Source organism: Mesoplodon bidens (assembly GCF_964165515.1).
Source record: "Mesoplodon bidens genome assembly, chromosome: 10".
Lineage (NCBI taxonomy): Eukaryota > Metazoa > Chordata > Mammalia > Artiodactyla > Ziphiidae > Mesoplodon > Mesoplodon bidens.
The window spans coordinates 81,645,631-81,671,354 of record NC_138172.1 but is presented as its reverse complement, the minus strand read 5'-3'; the positions used below and the strand labels follow the sequence as shown (position 1 = coordinate 81,671,354).

Sequence of the window (25,724 nt, the reverse complement as noted above, 5' to 3'; positions counted from 1 at the left end):
ACTTGGAGACGCTCCATGTGAGAATCACAAATGGCTTAAAATTTGAGAAACCCTAAAGGAAAAATCCAAAGTTCTCTTTTACATAGCACAGCAAAGCGATCTCTGAGAGGTCCCTTGGTTACTTGCTTTAAAGCTGCCTGTGCTACCTAAATATCTCATTGGGTGAACGGTGGCTGTTCCCTGGGTCCTGCACATTGACTCAGGTGAGACATTAACAAGTATTTTCTGATTTTAAGGGGTATCAGACAAGTGCCTTAGGGTGCCCACCTTTAGAAGCATAAATAAAAGGGACAGTGCTTTATTTTGAAGTCTGGGCTAATTTCAGGCTTACTTAGACGGGAGATGTGTTAGTATATCTCTAACAGGTGCAAGCTGAAGCTGCTCACCTTTAAGGGGTGAGAGTGTAGATGGTCTTTGGGGATCACGTGATTGGGAAGGAGAGGTTAGGGCTGGCCTCGGGCTTGCCTGCATCCAGGTTTCTCTCCTTCCTCTCCCTTTGTCTGTCTCTCCCCTCTGCTTTTCGCTCCCTTGTTGGTTTCATCTCTCAGATCTGTCATGTGGCCGCAGAGGTGACCACAGCAGCTCTGAGGTCAGGCTTACAATTTGGCATCTGAAATGAAAGAGCAATACCTCCACCTCTGATTTGGAAAATTCCAGGGAAGAACTGTGTAGGTCAGACTGGGTCCCATGCCAGAAGGGACAGAAAATTCTGATAAACAGCCTTGGGGGAGGAAAGAAATATTCTGGAAAATGGTGAGGTAAGGAAGCAAGAGAATCTTGATGCCAGAAGGGACTGGTATGTCAGACAGACTTACTCTATCAGGAAGGGAATGCCTTTTAACGTCATTCTTCTCTCGTTGATATTTCTTCTTTGACCAAGGTCAGTTTGCTGATGCCAAGAGATTGGTTACTTCACAATCTTCTAAAGATCAAGTTACTTAACCTTCCTGTGCCTGTTTCCTCATACTAATATGGCTTAATAATACTATATCTCATGAGGTAGTTGGGAGGATCAGAGAATAGCATCTACCTCACAGGGATGCTCTAAGGACCAAGTGCTTAGCGTGGCACCTGACACATAGTAAGTGTTTGGTCAAGGAAAGCTTTCGTAATTACCATTGTTATTAATAACAATGACAGAGATCCAATTAGGAGAATTTAGGCAAGAATGTAGGGCGTGGCCTTAAGAGAGCAGAAGTGCCCTCACCTGTCTGGGACGTACGGTCAGAGCTCAACCAGAGTGTGAAGACGGAGCACCTTAGATCCCCCCGTGTCAGAGTGGGGTTTGTTCTTGGGACAAGGATGGATCTGCTGCTGAGGCTGGGATTCCAGCAGATTCTTCTGTAAAGAGAAGAAGAGTGGAAGATACCAACCTCACCTTGAAGGAAATAGCAGCTTAGCAGGGAACTAGGACTAACAGGCATGCACAGTTAAAGCAACAGTACGTACAGTCGTATTACAATCATGCAAAGTAAGATCTGCATTTGGTGAGGTATGTAGGAAAACAAGAGCCTGAAAGGAGTGACCGAAATGTTACCTGTGGGAATCTCTAGGAGATGGAAACATGCGTTGTTGTTGTTGTTGTTGTTGTTTAAGATTATGAATTTAGGGCTTCCCTGGTGGCGCAGTGGTTGAGAGTCTGCCTGCCGATGCAGGGGACACGGGTTCATGCCCCGGTCCGGGAAGATCCCACATGCCATGGAGCGGCTGGGCCCGTGAGCCATGGCCACTGAGCCTGCGCGTCCGGAGCCTGTGCTCCTCAACAGGAGAGGCCACAACAGTGAGAGGCCCGCGTACTGCAAAAAAAAAAAAAAAAAAAAAAGTTATGAATTTATTTTGTAATTAAGAAAAAAAAAGTGCTAGTTTTAAGTGATGTAAGACAGCTTATAACTCAGAGTTCTGGAACACCACTGAAGTGAGAAATCCTGTGCTCTAGACTAACATGGGAAGACGTCATAAGGGGTGACATTTTGGGGACTCCTGAAGGATGGAGGGGGTATAAATGTATGGAGGGGAGAAGACAACTCTGGCGAGGAGCCCTGAGCAAGTGGATAATCATGGCAGGTTCAATTATCACCTTATTTCCTCACAGCTCCACGTCCACTCTTTGCCCTGCTTCCTGATTCTGGAGCTGGACCCTATGGACATTTCTCTTTGGCCAGCTGGCACAACGTCAGGCTCTGTCCTGCTACCATTGTTCAGGGTGTGGAGAAAGATCTGACCAAGGAGGGCCTACAAAGAGCAGACCGAGATTAGCCAGAAAAAGCACAAGAAAATCATTCAGGGTCTTCACCTCCAGATGGAGGAGTTCACTCGTGAACTGAAAGCCTCGTGGGACATCTTCCCAACATTGCCAAGGCCTCCCAGGGCCTAACACAGCCGGTGAGGCTTCCCCAGCATCTTGTCTCCCGGTGTGCTCATTCCTCCTTCTGATGGTCTGGACCTTCCTACAGGTACCGACTTCTCATCAGGCTGAGCACACACTTGTCATACCACTTTACCTTTGCCCATGGTGTTGCCACTACCTAGAGCAACCTCTTTTACTCCTTGATGCCTTGACTATTTGTCCTTCAAAAGGCTGATCAGGCATCCTATTGGTGTAAAAAGTTTCCCCTGAGTCTCTTCCCTCCAGCTTAAAACCTTCCCCCTGTACATCCTTCTAGACTACCTCTATGCCATGCATCATGTTATCTTAGGCTGATTCAGTGTCTGCTCATCTTTTCCACCACTGAACTTCTTCATGGCTTTAATGATCCCCTGTATCTCCAGAGACTAGCAGACTGCCTGGAACATGGCAGGTGAACTGTGCCCCGACTGCTGAGAATGTCTTTTGAAGGCAGGATTATATTATTCTGGGAGATTAGAACACTCAGAATTAGTGGGGCATCATTGTTAGGGGCAGGACAGCATTTTAGTGCTTCTGGTTTGGGAGATCTTGGTTAACCAATATCTATTCCAATAAATTCCATCACTGTCACGTTTCTCTCTGTCTGTCTTCTCTCTCTAGTACACACGCAGAGGTACATGGTGGAGGAATTAGAATCTACCGTTAATCAGTCTGCCTTGGGCTCAAACTTTGAAATTACAAGAAGGAAAACATCTGGACTTCCTCATGAGAATCTTTGCAATGTCCATTTCTGTTAAAATGCCTTTTGACATAAACAAGGGGAAAGTTCATAGGCGTACTATAGAATATTCATCACATTGCTGGCATTCTGCAAAGAATTGGGCTGGTTAAGTGGCTCCCAGGTCACTCTTACCTATCCCAAGCTGAGAGCATCTAGATTTTGATTGGATTATTGCCAGAGCTCATTAGCATAGTGTACCTTGACCTGGATTAGGGAACAGCAGCTTCTGCATAGAAAATGACCAGAGCTTGCTGGGACCTGAACCAGAGATGAGATTTTTATGACACAGTTTTGTCTACATCTCCATAAGAAGTCAGAGGTAAGGAAACCATTACAAAGTTTCAGTTGTAAGATTAAAAAAAAAATGGGGAAGTAATATACAGCATAGGGAATATAGTCAATAATATTGTAATAACTTCATATGGTGACAGATGGTAACTTATGATGATCACTTTGGGATGTCTACAAATATCGAATCACTACGTTGTACACCTGAAAGTAATATTGTAAATCAATTATACATCAATTTAAAAAAAAGGTAAAGAAGCCAGAAATCCTGAGGAGAGACAAATGTAAGGGATGTGATAATGGCCACCTCATTTCTACAGGGTTTCATTTGTTCTGGTCGGTTTTCTGTAGAGATAATGAAACTTGAACCAGTTTCAAGCTTGGCCCAAGTTGCTTTGAAAAAAGAAAGTCTTGACAAATGGAGTTTTTTAATCCTAGAGGAAAACTGAATTGGCTTGTTTATGTTTTAAAGGCTGCAAACCATCTTTTCTTCTCTCCTGTGTTTTGGTCTTAACTTTCAGAGAAATATTAAGTTCATGTTCATTCATTTGTCAAGAATTTATATCAGAAAAAAATCAAAAAAGCAATGTAGTTTTTCTGCAGCAGGATTTTTGATTCCCCTTCCCTTAATTTAAAAACAAAAGAATTATATCTATTTACATTGCCTAGGCTTAAAACAACGTCTTTGACTTTTTGAAATGTGAATCTTGTTATTCAAGGTTTTGTAAAAAGGTCAGCCTGTTCCAGTTAGCTGTAACAAAGTTTAGACCATCCAAGTTACTGTTGTTAATGTTAAAAAGTACATAAAACCATTGCTATCACATTTATCCTTGATATTTGTGTCTAATATACTTAAGTCTGAATTAAAGTCAGTCTATGGCATCATTTCTTCAGTAACTTGGTGTTTATTTGCCAAACATAGAATTTGATTTAAAACTCAATGGGGATTTAGTCTTGCACATCAGTGTTTGAACTGGGGGGCAGGGGGTTCATCTTTTTGAGTCTTGGACCACTAAGTTGTAGGTGAGTGTGGGTAGGTGCATTAGGGAAGGAAGAGACTCCTATTAGATTGTTATTTAGTGGCCAAGAACTTCATTTACATGTTCAGGTCAACAGTCTTCTATATCCATACACTTGCCCTCAGTACGTCTCAGTGAGTGACAAGTATTAATTAGGGTTACATAAAGCTAAGTAACTGAGGAACAGAGTGCATGGGACTTCCTAAGGTTGAGACTATTAAACTAATTTGTGGTTTGAGTGACTGTTAAGTAGTTCTATGTAACATCATTATGGCCCTTGTTTTTTACTACTTTATTTATTTATTTATTTATTTTTGCGGTATGCGGGCCTCTCACTGTTGTGGCCTCTCCCGTTGTGGAGCGCAGGCTCTGGATGCACAGGCTCAGCGGCCATGGCTCACAGGCCCAGCCGCTCCGCGGCATGTGGGATCTTCCCGGACCGGGGCACGAACCCGTGTCCCCTGCATCAGCAGGCGGACTCTCAACCACTGCGCCACCAGGGAAGCCCATGGCCCTTGTTTTTACTAGCGCACCAGCGAATGGAAATGTCACACATGTAAACGCGTTTTATTCATATTCTGCTAACAAGCACATTTCATCTCAAAATGATTGTCTTTTCTTTCCTCAGAGTTGAACACTTTAAATTTCTTTCCTTCTTTTTTTCTTTTCTTTTCTTTTTTTTCTTTTTCTTTTCTTTCTTTCTTTCTTTTTCTTTTTCTTTTTTTTTTTTTTTTGGTTGGGGGTATATCCCCTTTAACCAATTATAACTAGAAACTAGTATTTCTCATGGGGGAAAAAAACACAGTTTGCACAAACATTTTTGAACATCTATTGTTTATACAATACAATTTAATCAGAGTAAAGTCAGACAGAATTTTCTTGTAGGGGGCAGGGAAGAGTGAGATTGCTAAAGATAAAGCCAGAAAGTCTTGAAGGGTGCTTTGTATTAAACAAAGTTGAGAAACACTATTTTAGAGCAATAGTTCTCAAACAGTTTTGACCCCCAGGGGACATTTGGCAATGTCTGGAGATATTTTTTAACAAGGAGGGGTGGGTTGCTACTGACACCTAATGGGCAGAGACCAAGGATGCTGCTGAATATCCTACAATGCACAAGGTAACCTCCACAACACAGCGTTACCAGGTTTGAAATGTCAATATCACCAAGGTTTTAGAGGAGTCTAATTATCATTTGATAATATTTGAAGATATAAAATACATACTGGATTGTTCATCTCTATGGAAATTTAGATTTTAAAAAAGACTTCTAGACACATCTGGTTGTGATGTGCCCCTCTTGTAACACACCCCAGGTTAGCTAATTTATGAAGGTGTATCCATGGAAACAACTCTAAGCCAGCTATCCCTCCTGCCCCAACAAAGGTACGTGGAGGATAAGGTTTTAACCATTGGCTACAGGTGACAACGGTCCTTACTAAGGCCTTCCTGCTTGGGGCTAGCAATGAGGAAGGAAGCCTAAATCTGAGAGTGAATGTGATGATCTTCTTTTGATCTCCCATGGTCAAGCTTTATTTCAGCAAGGTCACTAATGGCTCCTACATTTTGTTTTTGTTTGTATGTTGGTGCTTGCCAAAATATCAATGAAACAGGCTTTTCTGGCAGACGAGCACTGATTTTTGTCACTTTAATGGTCAGTGTTACTGTCATTTATTTTTTAGTGTCAGAAGACAGTCTACTAGTCTAAAAACTGCCTGGGTGGACTAATCCAACTGTGTTAAGAGCCTTTGAGAACAAAATTCTCAAGCACTCCTGAGGGCAGTTGGATAGACGGAAACCTGTGGGCGACCCGACTTTATCATGGAACTTGAGAACGTTGATTCTGAGGACAAAGAGACGTTAAGCTGGGATATTAATGATATGAAACTGCCACAGGTATGTACTTGCTTTAACACCGCCTTCAGCATTTGGCTGTGAAGTCTTGACCGGTAACTTGCTAAGACCTGAAAGGAACTTGATGAGGGTCCCAGCTGGGTAAACACCTCTCCTCCAGAGCTTCAGCTGGACATCTGACTGAGGACTTTTAAGAGGAGGTGCTAAGATCTATGAATTGAGCAACACCTTACCAACCAGACTCACCCGGTTACAGACTGAAGCAAAGAAAATGTTACTTCCCTTCTCTTTCAAAGTTGGCTTGGGGGCTTCCCTGGTGGCGCGGTGGTTGAGAGTCCTCCTGCCAATGCAGGACACACGGGTTCAAGCCCTGGTCTGGGAGGATCCCACATGCCACGGAGCAGCTGGCCCCATGAGCCACAATTACTGAGCCTGTGCGTCTGGAGCCTGTGCTCTGCAACAAGAGAGGCCGCGATAGTGAGAGGCCTGTGTACCGCGATGAGGAGTGGCCCCCACTTGCCACAGCTAGAGAAAGCCCTCGCACAGAAACAAAGACCCAACACAGCCATAAATAAATAAAATTAAAAAAAAAAAGTTGGCTTGGCACCCGCCTGCCAGCTAGTAAAATAATATCCACGCTAATGTGTTTGTCCATAGATCGACTCTCTGTAATGCACAAGCTCCCATACTACCTTATTTGCTATAGTCATGGGTTTAACCTAAATCTGTCACTGGAATGTCCCAGTGAGAGTGCTCTTCTAGAACTTTTGTAACTAGTACACAGTCCACAGACATGGGGCTCCTCTCCAACTACAGAGTGACTTTCATTTCATGTTTTCTTCGCTTTATCTTTGGCAATTGACTTTTTTTTTTTTTGGCTGCCTCGGATCTTAGGTGCGGCGCATGGGCTTTTCGTTGTGGTGCGAGGGCTTCTCTCTAGTTGTGGCATGTGGGTTTTCTCTAAGTTGTGGTGTGAGGGCTCCAGAGCATGTGGGCTCTGTAGTTTGCGGTACGCAGGCTCTCTAGTTGAGGCTCGCGAGCTCAGTAGTTGTGGTGCGCGGGCTTAGTTGTCCCAAGACATGTGGGATCTTAGTTCCCTGACCAAGGATTGAACCCACAACCCCTGCATTGGAAGGCGGATTCCTTACCACTGGACCACCTGGGAAGTCCCAGCAATTGACATTTTAAACTCTTAATTTGGTGGAAAACATTAGTTGTTTTAATTTTTTTTTTTTTTTTTTTGCCACGCCACATGGTATGTGGGGTCTTAGTTCTCTGACCAGGGATTGAACCTGTGCCCCCTGCCATGGAAGCTCAGTCTTAACTGCTGGACCACCAGGGAAGTCCCCGAAGTGTTTCTTTTGTCTCTTTTTATGTTTACCCTTAAATCTCCTCCCGTATTATCTCTGGGTAGGTCTTAGAAAAGCTGGGAAGCACCAAGTATGCCCTACTTTCCATCCATTTAAGGATGGTTCAATACACCACAGCTAAATCATGCAAATATCTATTTTAAGGATTTATCTTTGTAGTTGCTTGTAATTGGTTTACAATAGTTGTAGCTGTTTTAGAGGAAACTTTAAGGTTAATTTTAATTACTCCTGGCTCAGGGACCCATATTCCTAATTCATGATTGCAGCTCTCAAATAGAGAAGATGGGCATCCTCAAAAACAAGAGTTGAAGGAAGCAGGTACATAGATGATTTTGCAAAGTCACATCGTAGAGCAGGAACTTTAATGGGGTCTACGAATCCTCTGAACTGGCGGGCAACACTGTACTAACGTTTATTTTTTCTGGGACAGAGGATTCATATCATTCATCAAATCTGTAGACAAAAGGAAGAAACACTTCCCTGGAGGGGATCTCAGGGCTCATAAAAGTTCATGTTCCAACATGAATTTTCCAAAACTCAAGCATTCTCAGCTACCCAAGACATTAAAATGAGACATTTACAGCAAAAATACACATTCAATTTTGGAAGTGTATCATTTTTAGTTCGTGGAAAAAGTTTGATTGTTCGTGGAAATAGGTAAGTGCCCTTCAATTTGTTAAATATGCCCAGGAAATGATTAAAAGAGCAAAATAGGGGGCTGCCCTGGTGGCGCAGTGGTTGAGAGTCCGCCTACTGATGCAGGGGACGCGGGTTCGTGCCCCGGTCCGGGAGGATCCCACATGCTGTGGAGCGGCTGGGCCCGTGAGCCATGGCCGCTGGGCCGGCGTGTCTGGAGCCTGTGCTCTGCAACGGGAGGGGCCACAGCAGTGGGAGGCCCGCGTAGTGCAAAAAAAAAAAGAGCAAAATATTCCTTAGTATTTTCTGAGCAGAGTCAACACCATCCTCGTCTGGGTTTATGCTGGCTTTGGAATCGTATCAAGACCTAGTTGAGGTGAAAAATAAAAGGTCTTGGAAGGATTTCCAAGCACAGTAGATTTTATACTTCAAGAGTGTTTCTGAAGGCAGAGTGGTGTATGGTGAGAACAGGGCTAGGAGACCAAGTCCTGGCTTTGAATTCCAGTCCTGCCTCTTTTTATTTGTAGAATTTCACAGGGTGGTTTAGCTTTTCTGAGGCTCCCTTTCCTCTTCTGATGATGAAGTGCTTACACTCTATAGTCTCTTACGGACCCTTCTGGTTCTAAGAGTCTAGGATTCGGTGAACTGAGATTTGGAAGACGGCCTGCACCCTAGAATGGGGGCCGGGTGCCAACCACAGGGCCTGGCACGTATTAAACACAAACGACAAATACGACATTCACGAATGATTGGCTCTATGGCTTATCTGTGTGACTCTAAACAAATCTATTTTCTTAAGTCTTCATTACTTTCTCTATAAAATGAAAATAGTAATTCCTTAGATACCCTTCTTAAATGTCTAAGCTGTTTAGAACAAATGTGTTCCCAAAATGTGTTCTGTAGTGTGTAAGTTACAAGGAATTTTAATGGATGCTGTGAAGGAAGAAAAGGACTAAGTTCAATGAAGTTAAGCCAATTTTTTTTTTTTTTTTTTTTTTTTGGCCACACCGTGCATCACGCAGGATCTTAGTTCTGACCAGGGATCGAACCCGTGCCCCCTGCAGTGGAAGCGCGGAGTCCTAATCACTGGACCGCCAGGGAAGTCCCTAAGCCAATTTCTCTACTGCAGGCATGGTGCCTTTCTTACTGCACTGGCGGCTCTCCCAAGAGGAAGCTGTTGGCATTGTTGCCCTAACACAGTTTTGACTACAGAGCCCTTTTTTCATGGAGCCCCTTGGGTGATGAGTGTACCTCAGACCATCTGTTTGAGCATTAAAACATATGTTTTAAAGGATTACATCTATAATAACATGCACTGGCTTATTACTATTATACATTTCCCCAATTTCATTCTCTTTCCCACCCATACAAAGAATTTACAGTTCATTGTTCATATTTTTATATTCTTGCCAGGATTCCTGCAAATTCCTGTAGCTTGTAGACAAATTCCTTTCTTACTAATCCACCCACCTGCTTCAAGTTTTGAGATGGTTACCCGAGTGCTCACTGCATCTTTTGGTCCTGGGAACTCCATAGCGCTTTATACATCCCAGATAGATCAAGATCTATGGGTTAATTTTTGGCAACCGTGAACAATGACATCCTTATCAGGATAGCAGAGGTTTTTGAGTGACGGGGATGTGCAAGACACCATAGCAGGCTCAGGGATACAGGGGCCGTTAAGCTATGTTAACTTTCACAGAAGGGCTCATGATCTTCTGGACCAGTGGAGCAAGATCAGTGTCCAAACAGAGAATCGATGCTGTGTAGAAAAATGCCAGAGGCGCTGAAAGAGGACGTACGTAATTCAGCATGACTCAGGCATGGGGAGCAAGGCAGAACATCTGGCCAAAGGCTCTCTGGACAAGTACATTGTAAAAGGTGAGAGGATTAGGGCAGGTGAAGATAAGAAAATCCAGGCAGAGTAGAGCATTTTGAAGACTGTTCAAAGGCTACATATGGGGAAGCTGTGCACAGGCGTTCAGCAAGGGGATCTGGGAGGCTACCGGCGTGAAAGGTGGTTTGGATGCAGGCTATCCTAAGATGATTCAGTTATTTTATTTTATTTTATTTTTTAAAAAAAATTTTAAAGCGTTCTTTTTAAAAAAATTTTTTTTTAATTTATTTAATTATTTGGCTGTCCCAGGTCTTAGTTGTGGTGCACAGGATCTTCAATCTTTCTTTGTTGCGGCATACAAACTCTTAGGTGCCACATGTGGGATATAGTTCCCTGATCAGGGATCGAACCTGGGCCCCCTGCATTGGGAGCACGGAGCCTTAGCCACTGGACCACTGGGGAAGTCCCGATTCAGTTTTTTCTTTTCTTTTCTTTTCTTTTTCGGTACGCGGGCCTCTCACTGGTGTGGCCTCTCCCGTTGCGGAGCACAGGCTCCGGACGTGCAGGCTCAGCGGCCATGGCTCACGGGTCCAGCCGCTCCGCGGCATGTGGGATCTTCCCGGACCGGGGCACGAACCCATGTCCCCTGCATCGGCAGGCGGACTCTCAACCACTGCGCCACCAGGGAAGCCCAATAAGCTATTCTTATTAAAGAAAACCTGGCAGATCATTGCTTTACATTAGAATAGATTATATTCCAAGGGAAAAATCAAATTTAATATAATAACATGATAATGTAAATATTTTTGATACCTTATTTCAGAATTTTGATTTTAATTCATTAGTTTTATGTAATACTGTATATTTAATTCTTAAGTTACCCTATTAAAACTTCAAGTAGTTAAATAAATTAGAATGAAGGGAGGATGAAGGGTGCTCTGATTGCACAGGGCAGCGGTCCCCAACCCTTTTGGCACCAGGGGCCGGTTTTGTGGAAGAAAATTTTTCCATGGACAGGGGTGGGGGATGGGGGGCAGGTGGGAGTGTGGGCATATGGTTCAGTTAGTAATGTAAGCGCTGGCGAGTGATGGGGAGTGGCAGATGAAGCTTTGCTCACTCGCCAGCCTCTCACCTTGTCCTGTGTGGCCCGGTTCCTAACAGGCCAAGGACCAGTACCGGTTCACAGCCTGGGGGTTGGGGACCCCTAGCATTGAGTTTCAAAGGTTTTGAGTGAGTTAGAGGATTAAGTCTCTTAGGGAAAGAAACTACATACATAAGGCCCAGAAATATTCATTAAACCCCCAATGACATTACCCATGAGATTATAAAATATAAATTTGTTATATTTACACGTTGGAGACCTTAAGAATATTCCCTTTAAATTATAAACTTCTTAACCAAGAGGAAAAACAAAGAGTTACTCATGAAAAGTTAGAAATTAAAATAAACAGAAGATCTGAAAAGAAAAAAATGTTTTGTGGGGATTTGCTAAACAAGATTAAGAAATAATTATTCTTCCTTTGAAAATTTTACTCTCTAGTGCCTTAAATTTGGGAGCTTTTCAGAGTTCCTTATCATTCATTGACACCTGGGTTCCTTTGCATCACTGGAATCTGGGTTTTCTCATAACTGCAATGTCAAAAAATGTCAAAAATCTCACTAAGCATCCAGGTCAAAAGACTGGTCATAAATAAATAGCCAAGAGAATATCTTGATGTAAATACACTTACTCCTAAGTAATTTTCTTGAGGTCATACTTTGTCAATCTTATTACTGCATTATTAATGGAACTGGAAAACTAAGGTACCAGTGGAGGAGCTGCTGAAAAAAAAAGCTAACAGACCTTGGAATGTAGAATGTTTTGTGGGCTTTAAAACAAACCTCAACAATGCTAAAATAATCAAAAACACAGAATGTGTTCTCCCACTACAATGGATGCAAACTAGAAATTAATAGCAAAAGGCAACAGGAAAATCTGTAGATACATGGAAACTAAACAATATATTTCTAAATAATCCATCAAAGAGGAAACGTCAGAGGGAGATCAAAATATACATTAACCTGAGAGAGAGAGAAAAAAGACAGTGGAGCTCATTTCTTCCTCCACAGGCAGGGAGTACTTGCTTTAACTGGAGTGGTTGAGCCGCTCTCAGAGACACTGTCATTCCTCCAGGTTGGTGGAATTTATGCCACTGACCAGCCTGAAGGGACCCCTCACCTTTAAAACATGAAAATCTCAGCTTTCCTTCAAGTCCACCTCACCCTTTTCTCTGCTGCCCTGACAACTGTGTTTTGTATTTGAAGAATTCAAATCCCCAGTCCAAATTGCTAAAGGTCCATATTTTAATGTTTTAACCTACATTCTTATTATTTCAGAAGACAAAATATTATGTTTTCTGTGGCATTTCTGTGGCAGAAGACAAGAGAGCACTATTTAGAGCTTTAGGTCAGAAGGAAGAGAAGAGAAGGGGGTGGAGGAAGGAGACAGGGCTGCCTGTGGGGTTGCCTGAGGTCTTCTCCTCACCCCGGGCATTGAGTCTTGTCCAGCTCAGAATTACCAGGGAAGTCGGGGAGAGAGGGAAACAACTGGAAAAAACAGCTCATTCAGCATCTTGGCCTGGCCAGGCCTCTTTCCTAGACACTCGACTGTAATTGCCTGATGGACCAGAGGGGACTCCTCCGGACGCCATCTCCCTTCTTCCTGCCCTTTTCGAGCAGCATTCCCTTCCCAAACCACAGGGCAGCACCGGAGGGGCATTGTCACTGCTCTGAGAAAGAAGGTCACTAACAAGATCTGCACCAATTAAGCTTTTGTTTTATAGGGGCTTGGACTCCTGTCTTGCATTTGGCTTAACAAGGTTTATAGCATGAAGTGACCTCTCTGGGGTTCATCTCTGTCCTAAAAGCTGGTGGCCCTCACAATCATACTGGCTGGTGTGTGTGGCCCCAGATCTGACAGAGTAACAGCTAACACTGATGTGGAACTTGCTGTGTGCCAGGCACTGGTTTTATTTTATTTTGTTTTTAAAAACTGAAGTATAGTTGATTTACAATGTTGTGTCTGGTATGCAGCAAAGTGATTCATATATATACATATATATGTGTATATATGTTCTTTTTCATATTCTTTTCCATTATGGTTCATTACAGGATATTGAATACAGTTCCCTATGCCAGACACTGTTTTTTTTTAAATATTTATTTATTTTATTTATTTTATTTATTTATTTATTTTATTTATTTTTTTGGCTGCGTCGGGTCTTAGTTGTGGCACATGGGATCTTCGTTGAGGCACATGGGATCTTTCATTGCAGCGCGCGGGCTTCTCTCTAGTTGTAGCATGTGGGTTTTCTCTCTCTGGTTGTGGCGTGCAGGCTCCAGGGTATGTGGGCTCTGTACTGCAGCACATGGGCTCTCTCACTGAGGCACACGAGCTCAGTAGTTGTGGCGCGTGGGCTTAGTTGCCCCGCGGCATGTGAGATCGTAATTCCCCGACCAGGGATCTAACCCACGTCCCCTACATTGGAAGACGGATTCTTTACCACTGGACCACCAGGGAAGTCCCTGTTTTTGTTTTTGTTTTCTTTTCCACTATAGTTTATTACAAGATATTGAATATAGTCCCCTGTGATATACAGTAGGATCTTGCTGTTTATTATATATATGGTAGTTTATACCTGCTAATCCCAAACTCCTAGTTTATCCACCCACCCACCCTTTGGTAACCATAAGTTTGTTTTCTATGTCTGTAAGTCTATTTCTGTTTTGTAAATAAGTTCATTTGTATCTTTTTTTTTTTAGATTCCACATATAGGTGATATCATATGGTATTTGCCTTTCTCTGACTTTCTTCACTTAGTATGATAATCTCTAGGTCCATCCATCTTGCTGCAAATGACATTATTTCATTCTTTTTTATGGCTGAGTAATATTCCATTGTATAGATATACTACATCTTCTTCATCCATTCATCTGTCGATGGACACCTACGTTGCTTCCACGTCTTGGCAGTTGTGAATAGCAGGCACTGTTTTGAATGCTCTGTGTGTGCTAACTCGTTCAGTCTTTCTTCACAACATCCCTGCCAGGCAAGTAATCCTGTGACCTCCATCTCACAGAGCAGGAAGTGGAGCCCTGAGAGGGAAGGAACTATTGTAAGGCCCTCACCCAGGGCCTTCACAGGCTGTGCTCTTACCAGGGGCTGGTAGGCTCTCTGTGAAGGGCCAGATAGGAAATATTTTAGGCTTTGTGGACCATACAGTCTCGGCTGCGACTACTGGACTCTGCCATGGTGTGTAAATGTATCCACAGACAACACTTGAATGAACATGGCTGGGTTCCAATAAAACTTGATTTATGAAAACAGGCATTGGGCTGGATTAGGCCCATAGCCCTAGTTTTCAGACCACAACTCTTTGCTATTAACTAGAACTACCTCTCGTGTACATAAAACCTCTCATTTCTATTTCCTCAGACCCACCTCAGTTCCCATGGAGTTCCGTACAAATGACAACTATCATTAATTATATAAAATTTACAGTTCACAACACATCTGCTCTCCACAGTACTTTTGTGAAGCATGTTTTATCAATGTCCCCATTTTAGAGAAGAGCAAAATTCGGCTTCAGAGACAGTCACCTGCCCTGAGTCTCATGTTACAAAGTTCTTTGGCATGTTCTAAACTTGAAATCTAACTGAAGAGACACCTACTTCCCTGAGTTGCTTTTCCATCCTAATGATGTTTGCTTTTTTTCCTTCTCAAACGTCTTGTCTTTCCTTTCTCATATCCTATGCTGTGTCTTCTTGTTGGGGAAGCAAAGCAGAGGCACCCTGATCTCTCTTCCTGGAGCTTCTAGAATCTTCTACCATAACCTTCTATAATCTTCTTGCTGAAAATGTTCTTATACCAAGGCTCTGGAAGCTACGGGGGTGGGCACAGCCTAAGTTTGACTACTGAGACCCCTTAATGATTCTCACCCTAAGAATCTGTCAAACGCCACATCCTTTTGAGCCACAACTTCAGTGACTAACATTTATTCTGAGCTCCCTCCAGGCTAGGTGCTGTGCTAAGTAATTTTTATATATTATCCTATTTAATTCTCAGACCCACTTGAGGTAGGCAGGTCTAGTTAGTTAGCCCTATTATGCAGGTAAAGAAACTGAGACACAGAAAGCTAAATAACTTATGCTGTAAGGACTGACTATCCTGTGTCTCTGCGCACTCAAAGGAGAGTTTAGTTAGGTATTCATGGGCAGGGAATTGTGCCCGTCCTGGCAAGAACACAGACGTTTCCAGTCAAAGTAAACTCTTCCTCACCCCTCTGCCCTGTTTGAGGCGCATGAACATGAGTGTAGAGCAAAGGGGAGAAAATCTCCACGGGGGAGAAAGCGGCTCTCCAGCCTTCCACCGCGTATCTCAGGTGGCTTTGTATAAAACCTCCGCTTTCCCAACAAGGTAACCACCGCCCGGCGAGAGACATCATCTCACTGCCCCACCCCAGTGCCGTCCACTGTCATTGTGCAAGAACACAATCATGTTACTTCACCTCCAACATTCTCAGTGAGACGGTCCTCACTCTTATCACCAAAGGCTAGAGAAACATCAATCGGGGTAGAGGGGCGGCATCACAACTCACTCTGGTCCAGGGAGCAGCTGTTGGGTGGACCCAGGAATCACGTGCTCGCGGCTGCGCTGTGCGTGCTCAGACCCTCACGGCGGAGTGAAATCCAGCTTGGTCTTTGCTAGAGGTCTCGCGCCCAGCTCTCAAGCGCCAAAAGCAGCTTTAAGCACAGTGGTGTTTTCCAGCTGAAACTATAATAATAGTCTTTGTGTTTTCATCAGAATGTGAAAAAGACGGACTGGTTCCAGGAATGGCCAGATGCCTACGAGAAGCACATCTATAGCTCGGAGGACAGGAATGCGCAGCGGCACATGAGCAGCTGGGCCATGCGCAACACCAACAATCACAACTCCCGCATCCTCAAGAAGTCCTGCCTGGGCGTGGTGGTCTGCAGCCGCGACTGCCTAGTCGCTGAGGGCCGCAAGGTCTACCTGAGGCCTGCCATCTGCGACAAGGCCCGGCAGAAGCAGCAGAGTGAGTGAGGCTCCTGCCCCGAGGGGCCACGACGTCCCCGCACCCCCCAAGGGCCCATCCTTCGCCCTGGAGGGTGGTGGAGACCAAGGCCGGTCCTTTAGGTTATCTTAAGGAGAGCCAGCCAGCTCCCTGGGCTCCGGTATCCGTCCCAAAGATCTGCCACGCCCAGGGCACCCAGCATTAACCTCCCTCGGGTTAAGACGCCTGACTCGGGCCTCTGTTAAAAGGAAGACACATCACTTAGGGAACTAACAGTAATTCACCAACACACCCACCTAACGTTTAAGAGAAAGTTGTGTATCACGCTTGCCACCTCACATCTTGGGGAATGGGGTCCCCAAAATGATCTCAGTGAGTGCTTTGATCTGGAGTGGGAGCCGGGACTGACTCTGAGGTTAGACTCAATTCCATGCCATTTAGGGTCATGCCATAATCACATGCTGAGATAATTCTTCATTTTGTTTTTTTATCATATTCATCAGATTGTGAAATAGATGCGTTTGGCATTCCCTGTGCCTTGCCCACTTCAGACCTCAAGTTACTTCATGTTCTTTCCTTGTAATTTGTTTTCAAAACTTGCTCTCAGGGCAGGATCTGGTATCAGTCATTTACACTTTAGTGAAACTTTAGTAGCTGCGTTCTCTCCGTCATGTGGTTTTGCTCCTTGACCCTTAGTTCTAATTGTGAAATGAAAGAATTTTTTTCTGCTTCTCTACGAAGAATTTCAAGTATCAGTAAATAAGGAGGGAGGGATTTTTTTTTTTTTTTTGCTCAAAGGAGCTCTCCCCTGTCCTGTAATATATCCCACTCTGTAGGCAACTGCTTCCTCTACCACGTGTGAGAGTGACCTGCGCTGCTTTGGTGGTCTGGCCTCCTAGGCTCAGGGGTCATGCCCAGTGTATGAAAGCCTATAAAACTGTGCCCAGGTGGAATATTTGCCACCCAGGAACCTGAAATCAGCAGGGCTGCACAGACGCAGGTCACCTTCCTGAGTCACCTTCCTGAGTCACCTTCCTCTGCTCCTTTGTAGGGAAACACTGTCCCAACTGCGATGGGCCCCTGAAGCTCATTCCCTGCCGAGGCCACGGGGGCTTTCCTGTCACTAACTTCTGGAGGCACGACGGACGCTTCATATTTTTCCAGGTTGGATTTGAGTTAGAGATTCCATTTCTCTTTAATTCAGGAGCTCTTCACAGAGGACCAGCATGAGTTTCCTCCAGGAAATGCACAGGTGGAGGGGAGCCTGCACCCTCCCTGGGGGACCCTCTGGGCGAGCAAACGTCTATACCCCAAACCTTGAGAGAGGAGTCAGGGGCTGGAGCCCAGGACAGGGGCGGCTGCCCCTGCCTCAGGCTCCGAAGGGGATGCTGCGGTCAGTAATCTGCTTAGGCAAGCACTGGCCTTCCACAGACCCAGCTCTGTAAACATGGACACATTGCTTTACTCCCCTAAGCCCCAGTTTTCTGTAAAATGTGGTGTTAAGAAGTCCTCATGGGGGAGGTGGTAGAAACAGTGGCCTCTGACAGTTGGACTGCCTGGGTTTGAGTCCGTGCTAAACCCGTCTCTGAAAAGAAAACGTTCTGATGTGTAGGGTTTGCCAGTTTCTGGGATATAACTATTCCCATCATGGCTGATATCAAGCCATTTTTTTTGTTTGTTTGTTTGAAAAAGCTAATTATTTTACTATATATTCTTTCTTACTACTTATACGATCATAAGATTGAACATGGAGTTTCATGGCAAAGCACATGGCAAAGCTTGACAGAGGTTCTCTGGAAAGCTGTCTTTGGTAGAAGTGTGCAAGATGAGCTGAAGTTTTCTCTCCCTTCTTTCCTCTTTGTTAATTCGGTTTCTTCATCAAATATATTTTTTAATTTTAATTTTATTGGAGTATAGTTGATTTACAATGTTGCGTTAGTTTCAGGTGTACAGCAAAGTGTCAAGCTGTTTTTACAACCAGCTCACAAATTCCTGAATGGCCAACAGCTGGCTTTTGGCCTGGCTGGCTCTGGCACACTTTGAATCCTAGCTCCCGCACGGACTAGGGGAGGTTTCCCAGGTGGTATAACCCCTCCATGCCTCCTGGGAAGGATGATAATGGTATAGCCCTCACAGCCTTGTGCGGAAGGTTCGGGGAGAATTATGTAATCAGCATTACTTGTCATCACTGTGAATGTGACTTGGCCAGGCTGGGGAGAGACAGTACGCAAGGAAGGAGCATCGTCAGCAAAGGCAGATGGGCAGGCGGGAGAGTGCATGGGGGCCTTGGGAGGATCTTAAAAGGATGTTCCACCAAGGGGGAAAGGGTGGGGGGTGGGATGAATTGGGAGATATATATATCTCCATATACATATCTCCCATATATATTGACATATATACACTATTTTTTATACTATTGATACTATGTATAAAGTAGATAACTAATAAGAACCTACTGTATAGCACAGGGAACTCTACTCAATGCTGTGTGGTGACCTAAATGGGAAGGAAATCCAGAAAAGTGGGGATATATATATACATATAGCTGATTCACTTTGCTGTACAGTAGAAACTAACACAACATTGTAAAGTTGCTATACTCCAATAAAAATTAATTAAAAGCAAAAAAAAAGGTTGCTCCAATCTTGTCTTAGTAGTCAACTGCAGCAATACCCAGTCCAATGGCAGGGCACAGGATAAAGCTTTACACACCGTGAAGTGCATCTAGTTATTTATTTCACTGCTTCGTCTCCTCTAAGTCAAAGGGAGAGCATGACCATCCAAAGCCAGAAACCAAATTGGAAGCCGAGGCCAGAAGAGCAATGAAGAAAACGCACTCTGCATCTTCCTCTGTCTCCTCGAAGATGAAACAGGGCCCACAGATAAAGGTAACATTGCCCCATGCAGCTTCAGAACGTACGACGACTTGCCATCCCTGTGGTGGCGGCAGTAGATTTCCCTGTCCCTTACCTACAAATGAAGCCGAAAATCACATACCTTCAGGCTCACCCGTGAGTCAGCCTCTGCCAAAGAAGCTGAATCTGCGGGTTTCCTCTTAATTTCTACCATCTTTGTAGCATGCCCTCAACTGTAAAGTCCATAGAATTTCAGAACCGTCTTCCCTACTACAATTAAAAAGAGACTCGAATCAGCACTTAACCTATGTCTGGCACTCTGTATTTCTGATAGAACCAAAATGAAATGATCTGCACAAAATATGAGCCTCGTGCTTTTTCATTCTTCCCTAAAGCAGATGATTTCCTTAGCGCACTCCACCAAGATGAAATAACCAGGCAGTTTCTGAGAACAGTGCTCATCCAGGGATGTGGGGATGGAGGCTTCTTCCCGCAGTCAAACTGTGATGTGAAGTTCATGGCTTTATGGGTGTCATACTGTAGGTTTGTGGGTTTGTCTGCTTAATAGTGTTACTAATTCCTCTACTTTTTCTACTGTCCAATGTTCCACATTTCAGGAGTACAGAAATGAAGCCAGTCCATCCCTGGAGGCTCTAAAGTACCTTAAGAAGAAAAATTGTAATCTGAGTCTCTTGTAGGGAAATAGGAACCCCTGAATCCCAATGACCAGTCTTATCCCATCTCCCAGCCCTGGAAGAAGTTGAAGGGTGTTTCCTCCCACTCACCCTACCTGGTCACAGTCTCTCCAACCCCATCGGTCGATAGTTTTACCTAAATAAGAGGATAACTTAATTCTCAACCAGATTCTTTTCTTGCGATTAACTGGAGGACAATATACTTTCTCCACTGATAAAAATAAATTGACCACCTCGTATTCCAGAGATCTACAATTTAACAAAATGAGTTCAAAGTCTCTTGAGAAAAAAAATAAGCCCTGGTCTCATGGAATCCACACAGCACTAAAAAATAGAAAAAAGTCAAGGAGGGAAATGAGGTTCCCCTGAGAGTTATACTGAGGATAAAGTAAAACTTTGAAGATAAAGTTTGATTTTTCTCAAATAGCCCCTTACAAGTTTCTCACAGAGTCAGTTAGGATATCAGACTTGGGTTTAAGGAGAAACATTTTAAACACACTCCTGTCTGAGTAAAGGGCAATTCGGCCCTTCCTGGTTGGTCAGATTTCAAACGGAAATGGCAGCAGCCTTTAGTTCTTCCAGGCCTTGGGTGCTTGTGCAAAGCCCTGTGTGTGTTTGTGCTTCAGGTATGCAAGGAATGAAGAAAATCTGAAGAGCACTTATTTGTGCAGGGTCACTCGTGAGTGTCTGGGGTAGTTAGGTCAGTTTAACTTATTAACATGAGTTTTCTGTTTCCTTTCCAGCCTCTTCCAGGTGCAACACAAAGTTGGGAAAGTTTAACTTGGTCTTTCCAGGAAGGTGTCCAATTGCCTAGTAGTTACAGTGGACATTTAATAGGTAACGCTCCCCAGCAGAAGGCCCTGAATGATGGCTCATCCTTCTCTGAGAGTTATGCTTTGGGGAGAACCTCTGACCCCAGAGACTCCACTCCCACCTTGGGCCCCACTCAGCTCTACGAGAAACGCGATTTGTCCAATAGTCGGGTCTCCAGCAGCCAGGACCTGCTTCAGCCTCCTGTCTCTGGAGTCTTCTCTGATTACAGTGATCTGCAAACATGGAATAAGAATGTTGCTTTGGGGAGAAATCCTTCCAATGACAACAGTTGTCCCAGTTACCCTTTTCCTCTGACCAGCTGGCCTTACGACTTCTCCCCTTCCCAGAGCTCTTCAGAACCCTTTCTCCAGCAGATTCCTATGGAATCACCAGCAGCCAAAACTAGCTGTCACTCCTTCTGGCCAAATCAAGGGGGTGAACTTTATGAAGAGAAGGTGCATGTGGATTTTAACAGCTACCACCCTTCCACCACTTGCCTTTCACCTCAGGAAGACCCCTTACTCCTCACCTACACCTCTCAGCCCCATCATCAATATTCTCTGACTGGCAAGAGCAGCAAATGGGATTTTGATGAAGAAATGAGGTACATGGGTTTGGATCACTGCAACAACGAAATGCTTCTAAACCTCTGTCCTTTAAGATGATCCAAATCGGGAGACTTGTGCACTGCCGGTGGAAATGTCATTTCGTGCAGCCTCTGTGGAAAACAGTATGGAGGTTCCTCAAAAAATTAAAAGTAGAACTACCATATGATCCAGCAATCCCACTTCTAGGTATATATCTGAAGGAAATGAAATCACTATCCCGAAGAGTTATCTGCACCACCATGTTCATTGCAGCATTATTTACAATAGCCAAGACATGGAAACAACCTAAGACAGATGAATGGATAAAGACAATGTGGTGTGTATATATATATATACACAATGAAATACTATTGAGCCATAAAAAAACAGGAATCACATCATTTACAACAACACGGATAGACCTTGAGGGCATTATGCTAAGTGAAATAAATCAGAGAAGGAAAGACAAATACTGTATGAACTCGCTTACATGTGGATAATTTAAAAACCCGAACTCATAGAAATAGAGATCAGATTTGTGGTTGCCAGAGGCAGAGGGTGATGGGTGGGAGAACTGGGTGAAAGTGATCAAAAGGTAGAAACATCCAGTTTTAGATAAATAAGTTCTGGAGATGTAATGTACAGCATGGTGACTATGGTTAACAACGCCATATTGTATATTTGAAAGTTAAGAAGAGAATGGATCTTAAAAGTTCTCATTACAAGGAAAAAAAATATAACTGTGTGGCGATGGATATTAACCACTCTTATTGTGGTAAACATTTTGCACTATATACATATATCAGGGCATTATGTTGTACACCTTAAACTTATACAAGGTTATATGTCAGTGATATCTCAATAACATTATATCTCAGTAAAACTGGGGGAGAAAAATGACCGAAATCTTTTATAGCCACTTAAAAAGCTGCTTTGGGAAATGGCTGAAAGAATTTCTTTAGGAAATGGTTTTCAGAAGGTAACCACAGATAAATCAGAATCATGACGACGAGCAGAAGGCAAGACTTCTCTCTTCACACAAGTGATCTGTTGGCCTGTCCTCCTCCTCTCTAGTACTATAGGGGTACTAGAAGTACTAGAGTACTCCTCAGGAGTACTAGAATATTGGAATACTCCTCAGGAGTACTAGAGTACTCCTCAGGAGTGCTAGAGTACTAGGACCGTTTTCAGGAGTGATAGAGTACTCCTCAGGGAGAATTGAAAACTTGTCCCATCTGTGGCAGGAAATGTCCTCTGCTATTTTTTTTCTCCACAATATTTGGGGTTCTCAGCACCTCAGCTGCATTATCTGTTGCATTTTCCACGTCCTTGGAATCATCTCAAACAGAGCAGACATGAAAGGCCCAGGATCTCACCTACGCCTTCTTGGAAACAGAATGAAGGAAGGGAGAGAGTGAAAGAGTTTCAGAGGAGCAGAAAGACAAAGATGCTACCACTGAAGTAATAGTACTTTGTCTAGTATGAAACTTGTGGGGTTGGTTTATAAAACACGTGTCCTCTAGTTGATTTCTAAGACTCGTCAAGACAAGGGCTATGACCCAACCGCATTTCCTGAACACAAAGAGCAGCAGAATTGAAGAACTGCATGAAGAGACTTTTCAGTGGCACCAAATGGTCTCCTTTCCTTCTTCTTCCTGCTCACCGTCTTCCATGAGAGCTCCAGTTTTGTCCCATTTACCTTTATTTTTCAGTGCCTAACAGCACCAGGTTCAAAATATGTGCTTGAGAAATGTTTGCTTAGAAGAGTCCTTGTGTAATGAACATGGCCATGGTCAGGCAGCTGTATTTGAATGCCAGTACCTCTTTTTTGCTGAAGTACTTTACAAAAAGGTGAGCCTAGACACAAAATCTGGAAAGAACCATACAATCAGCAAACATTTTCAAGATAAATGCTCTTTTCTATTTGAATGGTGACAAATGCACATGATAAAAAATTGTTTCCTAGTCTCCTTCTTAAGGCATCATTGACCAGTTTCTTCTCTGTTTTCCAAAGATTAGAGATATTTTCTGCATACAGTAGTCCCCCACTTATCCGTTGGGGGGTTGCGTTCCAAGACCAGTGGATGCCTGAAACCATGGATAGTTTCAGGCTATGCTATGCTATGTTTTTTCCTATATATACATACATAGTGATGGCAAAGTTTAATTTGTAAATTACGTTCAGTAAGAATATCTGAATTGCCAGCATCGTTACTCTTGAACTTTGGGACCATTATCAAGTAAAATAAGGGTTACTTGAACACAGGACTGTGATACTGCAACAGTTGATCTGATAACTGAGATGGCCATCAAGTGACTAACTGTTGGGGAGCATATACAGCGTTGAGGCCTTGGACAGAGGGATGATTCTTGTACTGGGTGGGAAGGAGCCAGACAGAGTGAGAGTTCATCTCACGACTCAGTGAGCAATTTAAAACTTATGAATTGCTTATTTCTGGAATTTTCCATTTAATATTTCAGACTGCAGTTGACCACAGGTAATTGAAAGCACAGAAAGCAAAACCATGGATAAGAGGGGGACTGCTATATATGTAAGTGGTATCATAGTAGATTCATTTCTAACATGACTTTTGTCATTTTTGGACACAAGTTGGACATCAGATCCTTATAAGGATAAAGGACCACAGCTACCTCATTTATAATGGTTCGTAATACATTAAATGACTATATTGTAATTAATTTAGTCCCCTACTCATAAAAATTTAGATTGGTTTGAATCTAGTAAATTATTTTGTCTCAGTATATAAATTTATATATTCAGGTTAGCAGAGTTATAAAGCAAATGCTTGTATAAGCACCATCCAGGCCAAGATATAGAACTTACTGGCATTTCAGAAGGTCCCCAGTATCACCTCACATGGGTCAGAATGTCCATCATGAAAAAGTCTACAAACAATAAATGCTGGAGAGGGTGTGGAGAAAAGGGAACCCTCCTGCACTGTTGGTGGGAATGTAAACTGGTACAGTCACTGTGGAAAACAGTATGGAGGTTCCTCAGAAAACTAAAAATAGAATTACCATATGATCCAGCAGTGCCACTCCTGGGAATATACCAGGACAAAACTGTAATTCAAAAAGATACATTCACCCCTATGTTCATTGCAGCACTATTCACAATAGCCGAAACATGGAAACAACCTGAATGTCCATCAACAGATGAATGGATACAGAAGATGTGGTAAAGAAGGTCCCCTAACTGCAGCCCTCAATCCCACCCACTCCTGATCACAAGCCCCTTCCTGCATCCCGAAGGTGATTGCTAAGGTGGCTCTTTATATTTTTACTACCTTTATATGTATTACTCAACAATAGTTTGATTTTGGCTTTTTGGGGAGAACCTAACAAATAGAGTCACATGGTGTACTGTTAAAAACGTATTGAACTATAATGTACACACAAAAGAGTGCACGGTCATAGCCTAAGCTCAATAAATTGTCTCAAGAACACAGCAGTCTGGCCACCACCAAGTGCAAATGCTCTCATATCTGCTTTTTTTTTTTTTTTTGCGTTACGCAGGCCTCTCACTGTTGTGGCCTCTCCCCTTGCGGAGCGCAGGCTCCGGACGCACAGGCTCAGCGGCCATGGCTCACGGGCCTAGCCGCTCCGCGGCATGTGGGATCCTCCCGGACCGGGGCACGAACCCGTGTCCCCTGCATCTGCAGGCGGACTCTCAACGACTGCGCCACCAGGGAAGCCCCTCTCATATCTGCTTTTTCTGCTCAACATTGTGTCCAGAAGAATCATCATATTGTTGTGTATAGCTGTATTTGTTATTTTCATTGCTGCATTAAATTTATTTATTTGCACCTAAAATGCCTTTCCTCCATGCTCTAAGACAGGTGTCTCTGCTTGCTAAACATTTTGGCTTAAAATTCTAGGAATTTTGTCTGATAAAAAGTGTCTGATGTAATTCACCTCCCCTCAGAGAGCCCCAGGAGTTTGCATCTCCCCACCCTGCATGGTCCTTGAGTATAAACAACCAATCAGGGAGCTATAACCATTGGATCCGAGGGTTTGAACAAAGTTTAAAGGTCACTTGTGCAAATATCTGAACAGACATGAATCTCCTTTACAGCTTCCCAAACAAAAGCTTATCCAGCATGTTTTTGTATCTTTGCAGAGAAGAGAAATTCTTTCCTTCAGAACATAATCAGCATAGTAATTTCATCAAGTGCTTTGAATTCAGGTCATTTCAAGGATGCCTTACTGTTCCCTGAGGACAAGGAAAAAATATTAGGTCTTCAGTTGAAAAATATTAAAAGCCTTATATACACCCAGGCATCCAAGTCTGTGTGAGTCAGAAAGCCAAGCAAAGGACCCTGAAAATGCTAGTCCTTACTCTTAAGATGCAGTTGTCAAAACAACCTAACATTTGCACTGACCACAATACATGGAATTTCAAACTTTTGGACAGAACCCAAAGTACTTTTTAGATTAGGGACCGGCTGGCAGCCACAGCATTACAAAGAAAGGCCTTTAAATTAGGCTCTGTTGAATATTCAAAAGGCCAGAAAAGGAAAGTACAGGCTTAGGGTGGAGCAGGCTGTGGG

General features: G+C 43.5%; 1 protein-coding gene across 1 annotated transcript; it reads left to right on the top strand.

Annotated features, from left to right (window-relative positions):
• Positions 1–6,253: 6,253 nt before the first annotated feature.
• On the top strand, positions 6,254–21,318 carry GCM1 (glial cells missing transcription factor 1; the record flags this gene model as incomplete). The annotated part of the gene is made up of 5 exons (XM_081245540.1): positions 6,254–6,328; positions 15,972–16,224; positions 17,255–17,367; positions 18,963–19,091; positions 20,497–21,318. 5 exons carry the CDS (start codon positions 6,254–6,256, stop codon positions 21,229–21,231), a joined length of 1,305 nt encoding a protein of 434 aa, XP_081101666.1. The 3' UTR covers positions 21,232–21,318.
• Positions 21,319–25,724: the final 4,406 nt, after the last annotated feature.